This window comes from Salmo trutta, chromosome 36 (genome assembly GCF_901001165.1).
Source record: "Salmo trutta chromosome 36, fSalTru1.1, whole genome shotgun sequence".
Classification (NCBI taxonomy): domain Eukaryota; kingdom Metazoa; phylum Chordata; class Actinopteri; order Salmoniformes; family Salmonidae; genus Salmo; species Salmo trutta.
Window position 1 is genome coordinate 26,726,399 of NC_042992.1, and position 12,894 is coordinate 26,739,292.

The 12,894-nt window shown below is 45.7% G+C and overlaps 1 protein-coding gene across 2 annotated transcripts in view; it reads right to left on the reverse strand.

The window, feature by feature from the left end:
• LOC115175749 (collagen alpha-3(IX) chain-like) overlaps nt 1–12,894 on the reverse strand; it is a 37,450-nt gene that overhangs the window by 9,365 nt on the left and 15,191 nt on the right. Inside the window, exons 8-17 of one of the 2 annotated variants that reach the window (XM_029735221.1) lie at nt 7,173–7,190; nt 6,875–6,967; nt 6,645–6,680; nt 4,029–4,100; nt 3,749–3,793; nt 3,606–3,641; nt 3,424–3,447; nt 3,238–3,291; nt 2,776–2,847; nt 2,345–2,386 (exon numbers count right to left, since the gene is read on the reverse strand). In XM_029735221.1, the coding sequence (XP_029591081.1) occupies nt 2,345–2,386; nt 2,776–2,847; nt 3,238–3,291; nt 3,424–3,447; nt 3,606–3,641; nt 3,749–3,793; nt 4,029–4,100; nt 6,645–6,680; nt 6,875–6,967; nt 7,173–7,190 (492 nt within the window). The remainder of the gene's footprint in view (nt 1–2,344; nt 2,387–2,775; nt 2,848–3,237; nt 3,292–3,423; nt 3,448–3,605; nt 3,642–3,748; nt 3,794–4,028; nt 4,101–6,644; nt 6,681–6,874; nt 6,968–7,172; nt 7,191–12,894) is intronic. The other variant, XM_029735222.1, reaches the window with a different exon arrangement.

Consider the following 12,894-nt stretch of genomic DNA (forward strand, 5'->3'; position numbering starts at 1 on the left):
TTTTCCACATGCAGGTTTGTCAGAATGAAATGACAGCAACAACAACAGTTTATAAAATAAGTGTGAATTAATCTGAAGTATAGTTATTGCAGCAACGTTAGGCTCTGAAGCACTTAGTCCAGGGCTCTCCAACCCTGTCCCCGAAGAGCTACCGCCCTGTAGGTTTCCACTCCAACTCTACTCTAGCACACCTGATTATAATAATTAGCTGGTTGATTAAACTGAGCCGAGTTAGCTATAAATGGGGGTTGGGGCAAAAACTTACAGAAGGGTAGCTCTCCAGGAACAGGGTTGGAGACCCCTGACCTAGCAGACACAGTGAAAGATGGTTTAACCCTGTGAAAGATGGTTTAACCCTGTGAATTTATTTTTTATTTTTTTATTTCACCTTTATTTAACCAGGTAGGCCAGTTGAGAACAAGTTCTCATTTACAACTGCGACCTGGCCAAGATAAAGCAAAGCAGTGTGACAAAAACAACAACAGAGTCACACATGGGATAAACAAACGTACAGTCAATAAAACAATAGAAAAATCTGTATACAGTGTGTGGAAATGAAGTAAGGAGGTAAGGCAATAAATAGGCCAATGGTGGCAAAGTAATTACAATTTAGCAATTAACACTGGAGTGATAGCTGTGCAGATGAGGATGTGCAAGTAGAAATAGTGGTGTGCAAAAGAGCAGAAAAACAAAAACAAATATGGGGATGAGGTAGGTAGTTGGTTGGTTGGATGAGCTATTTACAGATGGGCTGTGTACAGCTGCAGCGATCGGTAAGCTGCTCTAACAGCTGATGCTTAAAGTTAGTGAGGGAGATATAAGTCTCCAACTTCAGTGATTTTTGCAATTTGTTCCAGTCATTGGCAGCAGAGAACTGGAAGGAAAGGCCGCCAAAGGAGGTGTTGGCTTTGGGGATGACCAGTGAAATATACCTGATGGAGCGCATGCTACGGGTGGGTGTTGCTATGGTGACCAGTGAGCTGAGATAAGGCGGAGCTTTACCTAGCAAAGACTTATAGATGACCTGGAGCAAGTGGGTTTGGCGATGAATATGTAGCGAGGACCAGCCAACGAGAGCATACAGGTCACAGTGGTGGGTAGTATATGGGGCTTTGGTGACAAAGCGGATGGCACTGTGAAAGACTGCATCATATTTGCTGAGTGGAGTGTTGGAGGCTATTTTGTAAATGACATCACCAAAGTCAAGGATCGGTAGGATAGTCAGTTTTACGAGGGTATGTTTGGCAGCATGAGTGAAGGAGGCTTTGTTGTGAAATAGGAAGTCGATTCTATATTTAATTTTGGATTGGAGATGCTTAATATGAGTCTGGAAGGAGAGTTTACAGTCTAGCCAGACACCTAGGTATTTGTAGTTGTCCACATATTCTAAGTCAGAACCGTCCAGAGTAGTGATGCTAGTCAGGCAGGTGGGTGCGGGCAGAGATCGGTTGAAGAGCACGCATTTCGTTTTACTAGCCTTTAAGAGCAGTTGGAGGGCACGGAAGGAGTGTTGTATGGCATTGAAGCTCATTTGGAGGTTTGTTAACACAGTGTCCAAAGAAGAGCCAGTTGTATACAGAATGGTGTCGTCTGTGTAGAGGTGGATCAAAGCATCACCAGCAGCAAGAGCGACATCATTGATATGTACAGAGAAAAGAGCGGGCCCGAGAATTGAACTTTGTGGCACCCCCATAGAGACAGCCAGAGGTCCGGACAACAGGCCCTCCAATTTGACACACTGAACTCTATCTGCGAAGTAGTTAGTGAACCAGGCGAGGCAGTCATTAGAGAAACCAAGGCTGTTGAGTCTGCCAATAAGAATACAGTGATTAACAGAGTCGAAAGCCTTGGCCAGGTCGATGAAGATGGCTGAACAGTACTGTCTTTTATCGATGGCGGTTATGATATTGTTTAGGACCTTGAGAGTGGCTGAGGTGCACCCATGACCAGCTCGGAAACCGGATTGCATAGTGGAGAAGGTACGGTGGGATTCGAAATGGTCGGTGATCTGTTTGTTCACTTGGCTTTCGAAGACTTTAGAAAGGCAGGGCAGGATGGCTAGGGTCTAGAGTGTCTCCCCCTTTGAAGAGGGCCGCTTTCCAATCTTTAGGAATCTCTGTGAAAGATAGTTTAACCCTGTGAAAGATAATTTACAGTAACCCTGTGAAAGACGGTTTAACCACGTGAAAGATGATTTACAGTAACCGTGTGCAAGATGGTTTAACCATGTGAACGATGATTTACAGTAACCCTGTCCAAGATGGTTTAACCATGTGAAGGATGATTTACAGTAACCCTGTGCAAGATGGTTTAACCATGTGAAAGATGGTAAAAAGAGACTCACATCTTCTCCACTCCCCTCAGCTTTGCCAGCCCCAGGTGGTCCCTAAAACACAGCAGAGTGAGTGACAGAGATAAAACAGCACACATCTCTATGGAGTGACGTCTAAAACAGAGTGTAGATGTCTACAGACACTACAGCAAAGATCTCCAGCGTTCGAGGCTGTGCAATCAGTGTCAAGTAATGCAGGAGTGATACTGATTATCACTCTACATCAGGGTTAAGACGTCAGTATAATAATTGGAGAGAACTCTTATGACAATATGGATTAAAAAAAAGACTTAGGTTAATGGGAAAGACCAAAGAGACAAAGCTACATCTGAAACCTCAACAGATAGAAACATAGGTCAGACTCAATTCACATGATGATACAGATGTTGAATTCACTTATTTCAGGTTAGATCCATAAGTAAGAGGTTAGCATCAGTACTTACCACAGGTCCAGGTGGTCCTGGTTGACCAGGGGGACCAGGGAGACCCAAACCCCCTCTAGGCCCAGGGGCACCCTGATAACAATAGATCATTGCATTTAGAGCTCAAACACCTGAAATGTCCTTCTAGACATTTCAGACTTCTGAAAAGTCTGATATAGATTAGTAACAAAATTGTCCACAGGATATCAAAAGGACCAATGAAACAGTACAGAAGGCAGCACATTATGCTAAAATTTGTATTCTATTCTACTGAGCCATTTACTTTATGTTCATATTTTTATATTTTATTATTTGTTATTGTCAAAAATCCTGTACATATTGTATTGTTGTATTGTCAAATCCTGTACATATGACTAAGAAAACTTTAAACATATCCTGTATGTTTTTTTTTGCTGGATGTGTTCTTGTTAATCAGTTATATACTGTAGTTATGTAGGATGTGATCCTTATTTGAACACTGACCTCAGGCCCAATGTTCCCCTCGTCTCCTGGAGTTCCTGCTTTCCCAGGTGGGCCCTGTAGGGAGCGACATACACAAGTTATACAATTATTCTATAGCCCCTTAGTAGGGCTCGATTAAAGTACTGTATGCTGTCTTAATGCCATTTAATGCCATTTAGAACATGTTGAAGAGTTTGTAGTACATACGGGAGGTCCAGCTGTCTCAGGTCCCTGGGAAATGAGAGAAAGCGTTATCAGACAAATCATATTATTTAGCTATAGAAATGAAGTGGTCTGACATGTTCCATGGCTTCATGGCTATACATGTCAGAAAAATGTTTCCATTAATATCTGACGATCTAAAGATGACAAAGATAGTGGATACTTACAGGAGAGCCTGCTGGCCCAGGAAAACCTTGAAGTCCCTGTTATTAGACACAGAGCAGTCAGATATTAGTTAACATTGTCCCTGCTGTTACAGTTATTAGGAAGACATAGTTTCTTTAGTAGGTTCTGGTAAAAAAAAACTCACTCTCTCACCCACAGGTCCTCTTGGGCCCATTGAACCAGGCATTCCCTTTATTAAAAAGAGAAGAAATCATTGATTCACACACAATCTACAAACTAAAATGTTCTCTCGCCACCAGCTTGAATTCTAATAATATCAGTTGAGTGGTGGATAGCTGCTGTTAACGGTTCAATGAATAAGGTGATAGAGAACAACCCTGTCTTGCTCCACAAGACAAAATAGAGGTTGAGTGTGTGACAGGAGGTGTGTTGTGTGTGGTACAGTAGGAGGTAGTGATGCTTACAGCAGCTCCTGGTAGGCCAGGCATGCCTCTATGTCCAGGAAGACCGATCTCCCCCTTGTCCCCTTTGGCCCCCTGAGAAACAGACACAACAGACAGCAGAGTTACAGACACAACCGACAACCGAGTTACAGACACACCCGGCAGCCGAGTTACAGACACAACCGACAGCCGAGTTACAGACGCAACCGACAGCCAAGTTACAGAATTAACCGACAGCCAAGTTACAGACACAACCGACAGCCGAGTTACAGACGCAACCGACAGCCGAGTTACAGATGCAACCGACAGCCGAGTTACAGACACACCCGACAGCCGAGTTACAGACGCAACCGACAGCCGAGTTACAGACACAACCGACAGCCGAGTTACAGACACAACCGACAGCCGAGTTACAGACACACCCGACAGCCGAGTTACAGACACAACCGGCAGCCGAGTTACAGACGCAACCGACAGCCGAGTTACAGACACACCCGACAGCCGAGTTACAGACACAACTGACATCCGAGTTACAGACACAACCGACAGCCGAGTTATAGACACAACCGGCAGCTGAGTTACAGACACAACTGACAGCCTAGTAACAGATACAACACACATCCTAGTAATAGATACAACAAACAGCCTAGTAACAGATACAACACACATCCTAGTAACAGACACAACAGGCAGCCTAGCAACAGATACAACACACAGCCTAGTAACAGATACAACAAGCAGCCTAGTAACAGATACAACACACAGCCTAGTAATAGATACAACAAACAGCCTAGTAACAGACACAACACACAGCTGAGTTACAGATACAACTGACAGCCTAGTAACAGATACAACACACAGCCTAGTAACAGACACAACAGACAGCCTAGTAACAGATACAACAGACAGCCTAGTAACAGATACAACAGACAGCCTAGTAACAGATACAACACACAGCCTAGTAACAGACACAACAGACAGCCTAGTAACAGATACAAAACACAGCCTAGTAACAGACACAACACACAGCCTAGTAACAGATTCAACACACAGCCTAGTAACAGACACAACAGACAACCTAGTAACAGACACAACAGACAACCTAGTAACAGACACAACACACAGCTGAGTTACAGATACAACTGACAGCCTAGTAACAGATACAACAAAGCCTAGTAACAGATACAACAAACAGCCTAGTAACAGATACAACACACAACCTAGTAACAGATACAACACACAGCCTAGTAACAGATACAACACACAGCCTAGTAACAGACACAACAGACAGCCTAGTAACAGATACAAAACACAGCCTAGTAACAGACACAACACACAGCCTAGTAACAGATTCAACACACAGCCTAGTAACAGACACAACAGGCAACCTAGTAACAGACACAACAGACAACCTAGTAACAGACACAACACACAGCTGAGTTACAGATACAACTGACAGCCTAGTAACAGATACAACAAAGCCTAGTAACAGATACAACAAACAGCCTAGTAACAGATACAACACACAACCTAGTAACAGATACAACACACAGCCTAGTAACAGATACAACACACAGCCTAGTAACAGATACAACACACAACCTAGTAACAGATACAACAAACAGCCTAGTAACAGATACAACACACAACCTAGTAACAGATACAACACACAACCTAGTAACAGATACAACACACAGCCTAGTAACAGATACAACACACAGCCTAGTAACAGACACAACACACAGCCTAGTAAGAGACACAACAGACAGATGAGTTACAGACACGGCAGACAGTCTAGTAACAGATACAACACACAGCCTAGTAACAGATACAACAAACAGCCTAGTAACAGACACAACAGACAACCTAGTAACAGATACAATACACAGCCTAGTAACAGATACAACAGACAGCTGACTAACATATTCAACTGACAGCCTAGTAACAGACACAGCAGACAGCCTAGTAACAGATACAACACACAGCCTAGTAACAGACAAAACAGACAGCTGAGTTACAGACACGACAGACATCCTAGTAACAGATACAATACACAGCCTAGTAACAGATACAACAGACAGCTGACTAACATATTCAACTGACAGCCTAGTAACAGACACAGCAGACAGCCTAGTAACAGATACAACACACAGCCTAGTAACAGACAAAACAGACAGCTGAGTTACAGACACGACAGACATCCTAGTAACAGATACAATACACAGCCTAGTAACAGATACAACAGACAGCTGACTAACATATTCAACTGACAGCCTAGTAACATACACAATAGACAGCTGAGTTACAGATACAACCACAGCCATATATAAGTAGGGCTCTGTACACAAAAAATCTGACAAACAGCTTTATCATCCGTCTGCATCGCTCGCCGCTGTTGCTAAGATATACTGTGGCAGTGCCAGTCAGTGTTTAATCAATGAAAGATGTGCAATTCTCATCAGGACAGACAGAGAGAGAGAGCGATAAGAGGCAGGCAAGGTGGAGGAGAGAACACTGATCTATTTTTGAAGCTAAATTGATTGTAAGTAATGAGGTTGAGCTACAGGATGGCAACAAAGAGTCAAATAAATACTTAAAGAATGAAACACATTTAATAATATGACATCTCGTACTTACAGAAGTGCCAGCACTGCCAGGTGAACCTGGAAGGCCCTGTAAGAAAAAAGAAAGACAGTTGTTATCCATTCTAGTCATTGATAATAGAGAAATAAGAAAAGTGCATACTGTCTGCCTAAGATATCTTACCAATTCACGCAGTTTGAGGCAATATCCAGCATGGTAGATTACATAACGCTATGGTTAATTCCTCATTCTACATGTAGTTTGGATGGGGTGGATAGACTTACATCTCTACCGTCTCTGCCGTCCTCTCCATGTGGCCCCCGGGGCCCCTCAGGGCCGGTGGGACCGGGAGGGCCAGGGATAGGCTTGGGGTCAGGCTGGAGGGAGAAGAGACACCACAGTCGATGAGTACATGAGAAGGAATGAAGGCCACTCTGAGGGGAGTGGAGAAGCTTCTTACTCCAGCCAGAGTTTGATTGTGCCACTAAAGTAACAAAGCATCAAGGCAATTAGGCAACAGAGCATTGAAGTAGATTATTTGCCCCAAAAAACACCAAGACAAAAAGGAAGAAAGATAAATACCTCAGCATTGGCATACATCTGAAGAAGCAAGAGAAATAAGAAACATGTAGAGTTAGTGAAGTAGTCACACCACCTTCACCCAGAGTGTCAGAAGAAGCTAAAGCACCTGTCCAAAAGAAACCCTCAAAGCTAGAGGGAATAGACCATTGTCAAATTGATATTTCAATCATAAAGAAAGACAGGACTTTTTTCTGCAGTCTACGGGACAATAGGACTCTACCCACTCAATACAGCATGTATTCCAATATACAATTCTGACCTGAGGAGTCAGACTTTAATATGTTGACAAAATGGGGCTGAATTGCGAGTGAGAGCCAGCAGTATTCTCTCTGTATGGAAGTAAGTGCTTATTTGACATACAGTACCAGTCAAAAGTTTGGAAACACCTACTCATTCAAGAGTTTTTCTTTATTTTTACTATTTTCTACATTGTAGAAAAATTGTGAAGACATCAAAAGTATGAAATAAAACATTTGGAATCATGTAGTAACCAAAAAAGTGTTAAAATTATGAAAATAGATTTTAGATTTTAGATTCTTCAAAGTAGCCACCCTTTGCCTTGATGACAGCTTTGCACACTCTTGGCATGCTCTCAACCAGCTTCACCTGGAATACTTTTCCAACAGTCTTGAAGGAGTTCCCACACATGCTGAGCACTTGTTGGCTGCTTTTTCTTCACTCTGCCATCCAACTCATCGCAAACCATTTCAATTGGGTTGAGGTCGGCTGATTGTGGAGGCCAGGTCATCGGATGCAACAACATCACTCTCCTTCTTAGTCGAATAGCCCTTGTGTTTTGGGTCATTGTCCTGTTAAAAAACAAATGATAGTCCCACGAAGCGCAAACCAGATGGGATGGCGTATCACTGCAGAATGCTTGAATTCTAAAGAAATCACAGACAGTGTCACCAGCAAAGCCCCCCACACCATCACACCTCCTTCTCCATGCTTCACGGTGGGAACCACACATACGGAGATCCTCCGTTCACCTACTCTGTGTCTCACAAAGACATGGCGGTTGGAACCAAATCAGAAATTTGGACAGATTTCCACCAGTCTAATGTCCATTGCTCATGTTTCTTGGCCCAAGCAAGTCTCTTCTTATTATTGGTGTCCTTTAGTAGTGGTTTCTTTGCAGCAATTAGACCATGAAGACCTGATTGACACAGTCTCCTCTGAATAGTTGATGTTGAGATGTGTCTGTTACTTGAACTCTGAGGCTATTTGTCACCAGCGTCGAAAGGATTAGACCAAGGCGCAGCGTGTTGAGTGCTCATTCTTTACTTTTAATGAGTAACACTTCACAAGAAAAAACAAACGACAGCCAACAGTTCCGTAAGATACATAGACTATACGGAAAACAACCACCCACAAACCCAAAGGAAAACAGGCTGCCTAAGTATGGCTTCCAATCAGAGACAACGAAAGACACCTTTGATTGGAAACCATACTCGGCCAAACCTGGAAAATGAAACATAGAAAATTAAAACTAGAACACATTCCCCTAGAAACAAACAAACCCCAAAACACACAAAACAACCCCCCTGCCAAGCCCTGACCATTCTACTATGGCAAATGACCCATTTCACTGGTCAGGACGTGACAGTACCCCCCCCCCCCCCGAAGGTGCAGACCCCAACTGCACCTCAAACAAAAACCCCACAAAAACAACCCCAAACCCAAAGGGAGGGAAGGGAGGGTGGCCACCGTCTACGACGGTTCCAGTGCTACACCCAACCCTTCCGCCAATCCTCTAGCTACGGAGGTGGCTCTGGCTACGGGCGTAGCCCCTGTTCTGCGCTCCCGACCCCCGCTGGAGGCTCTGGGCTGCAGACCGTTGCTGAAGACTCTGGGCTGCAGACCGTTGCTGAAGACTCTGGGCTGCAGACCGTCGCTGAAGACACTAGGCTGCAGACCGTCGCTGGAGGCCCCGGGCTGCAGACCGTTGCTGGAGGCCCCGGGCTGAGTGGCATCGCAGGAGGCCCCGGGCTGAGGAGCATCGCCGGAGGCCCCGGGCTGAGGAGCGTCGCCGGAGGCTCCGGACTGGGGACCTTCGCTGCATGCTCCGTGCCATGGATCATCCCTACAGGCTCTGGGCCATGGATCATCACTGGAGGCTTCGTGCCATGGATCATCCCTACAGGCTCCAGGCCATGGATCATCACTGGAGGCTTCGTGCCATGGATTAACACTACAGGCTCCGGGCCATGGATCATCACTGGAGGCTTCGTGCCATGAATTATTGCTGGAGGCTTCGGTACATTGATCTTTACCGGAGGCCTCCTACGGGGAGCTGGAACCGGTCTCACCAGAATGGGGAGACGCACAGGAGACTGGGTGCGCAGAGCCAGCACAGGGCACACTGGGCCGTGGAGGCGCACCGGAGGTCTGGAGCTCAGGGCTGGCACACCCCGTCCTGGCTGGATGGTCACTGTAGCCCAGCAAGGGCGGGGGGCTGGCACAGGACAAACTGTGCTGCGCTGGTGAACGGGGGGTACCGTGCGTATAGCAGGCGCAGGATAACCTGGGCCGTAGAGATGCACTGGAGACCAGGCATGCTGAGCCGGCGCAGTTCTTCCTGGCTGACGGCCAACTCTAGCACGGCAACTGTGAGGAGCTTGCACCGAGCACACCGGGCTGTGAGTGCGCACCGGCGACACAGTGCGCATCACCGCATAATACGGTGCTTGCTCGGTCACTCGCTCCCCACGGTAAGCACGGGGAGTTGGCTCAGGTCTCAACCCCGACCTCGCCAATCTCCCCGTATGCCCCCCCCCCCCCAAAATATTTTGCCGCTGCCTCTCGGGCTTCCGTTCCTTCCTTGCCTGTTCCTCCCAGTATCGCCGTTCCGCTCTCGCTGCCTCTATCTTCTCCGGCGGGCGGCGATACTCTCCAGGTCTAGTCCAGGGTCCTGCCCCATCCAGGATTTCCTCCCAGGTCCAGGACTCCAAGTACCTCCTCCCACGCTGCTTGGTCTTCTTTTGGTGGGTGGTTCTGTCACAAGCGTCGAAAGGATTAGACCAAGGCGCAGCATGTTGAGTGCTCATTCTTTACTTTTAATGAGTAACACTTCACAAGAAAAAACAAATGACAGCCAACAGTTCCGTAAGGTACATAGACTATACGAAAAACAACCACCCACAAACCCAAAGGAAAACAGGCTGCCTAAGTATGGCTTCCAATCAGATACAACGAAAGACACCTGCCTCTGAATGGAAACCATACTCGGCCAAACCTGGAAAATTAAACATAGAAAATTAAAACTAGAACACATTCCCCTAGAAACAAACAAACCCCAAAACACACAAAACAACCCCCCTGCCACGTCCTGACCATTCTACTATGGCAAATGACCCTTTTCACTGGTCAGGACGTGACACTAGTAACTCTAATGAACTTATCTTCTGCAGTAGATGTAACTCTGGGTCTACCTTTCCTGTGGTGGTCTGAAGAGAGCCAGTTTCATCATAGTGCTTGATGGTATTTGTGACTGCACGTGAAGAAACGGTCACAATTCTAGACATTTTCTGGATTGACTGACCTTAAAGTCTTAATGATGGACTGCCATTTCTCTTTGCTTATTTGAGCTATCTTGCCATAATATGGACTTTGTCTTTTACCAAATAGGGCTATTTTCTGTATACCAACCCTACCTTGTCACAAGATGCCGCCGAAGAAGAAGGAAGCCGTTTTATGTGCCCCCAGGCGATTGTAAATCATTTTTTAAATTATTTTGTACATAATGTTACATTATGACCGAAAATACGATGTACGGGCAGGATAGAACAGCAGCGTCTGGTAAGACAAGGGGTGGTGGTACATGTACTTTTGTAAACATCAGCCGGTGCATGATATCTAAGGAAGTCTCGAGATATTGCTCGCCTGAAGTAGAGTGCATCTACGACGTCGTCCCCTCAGTGACGATACATATATACCCCAACCAGAAGCCATGGATTACAGGCAGCATCCACACTGAGCTAAAAGCTAGAGCTGCCGCTTTCAAGGAGCCCTCCGACGAACCATCAAACAGGCAAAGCGCTAATATAGGACAAAGATTGAGTCGTACTACATGGCTCTGATGCTAGTCGGATGTGACAGGGCTTGCAAACCATTACAGACTACAAAGGGAAGCATAGCCGAGAGCTGCCCAATGACACAAGCCTACCAGACGAGCTAAACTACTTCTATGCTTGCTTCAGAGGCAAATAAAACTGAAACATGCTTGGGGGCACCAGCTGTTCCGGAAGACTGTGTGATCACGCTCTCCTCAGCCGATGTGAGTAAGACCTTTAAAGCAGGTCAACATTCACAAGGCCTCAGGGCCAGACGGATTACCAGGACGTGTACTGCGAGCATGCGCTGACCAACTGGCAAGTGTCTTCACTGACATTTTCAACCTCTCCCTATCCGAGTCTGTAATATCAACATGTTTCAAGAAGACCACCATAGTCCCTGTGCCCAAGAACACTAAGGTAACCTGCTTAAATGACTACCGACCCGTAGCACTCACGTCTGTAGCCATGAAGTGCTTTAAAAGGCTGGTCATGGCTCACATCAACATCATTATCCCAAAAACCCTAGACCCACTCCAATTTGCATACCGCACCAACAGATCCACATATGATGCAATCTGTATTGCACTCCACACTGCTCTTTCACACCGGGACAAAAGGAACACCTATGTGAGAATGCTATTCATTGACTACAGCTCAGCGCTCAACACCATAGTGCCCTCAAAGCTCATCACTAAGCTAAGAACCCTGTGACTAAACACCTCCCTCTGCAACTGGATCCTGGACTTCCTGACGGGCTGCACCCAGGTGGTAAGGGTAGGTAAAAACACATCCGCCACGCTGATCCTCAACACAGGGGCCCCTCAGGGGTGCGTGCTCAGTCCCCTCCTGTACTCCCTGTTCACTCATGACTGCCAGGCACGACTCCAACACCATCATTAAATTTGCAACGGCCCAGTACATCACTGGGGCCAAGCTTCCTGCCATCCAGGACCTCTATACCAGGCGGTGTCAGAGGAAGGCCCTAAAAATTGTCAAAGACTCCAGCCACCCTAGCGGTCCCGGTGCGCCAAGTCTAGGTCCAAGAGGCTTCTAAACAGCTTCTACCCCCAAGCCATAAGACTCCTGAACATCTAGTCAAATGGCTACCCAGACTATTTGTAGTGCCCCCCCATCCCATCTGTACACCACTGCTACTCTCTGTTGTCATTTATGCATAGTCACTTTTAGTAACTCTACCTACATGTACTATTACCTCAACTAACCGGTGCCCCCACAAATTGACTCTGTATCGGTACCCCCCTGTATATAGTCTCGCTATTGCTATTTTACTGCTGCTCTTTATTTACTTGTTACTTTTATCTCTTATTCTTATCTGTATTTTTAGAAACTGCATTGTTGGTTAGGGGCTCGTAAGTAAGCATTTCACTGTAAGGTGTTGTATTCGGCGCATGTGACGGATAAAATTTGATTTGATTTGATTGGCTCAAACGCACTAAGAAGAAAAACAATTCCACAAATTAACTTTTAACAAGGCACACGTTAATTGAAACGCATTCCAGGTGACTACCTCATGAAGCTGGTTGAGAGAATGCCAAGAGTGTGCAAAGTTGTCATCAAAGCAAAGGGTAGCTACTTTGAAGAATCTCACTTTTTTGGTTACTACATGATTCCATATGTGTCATTTCATAGTTTTGATGTCTTCATTA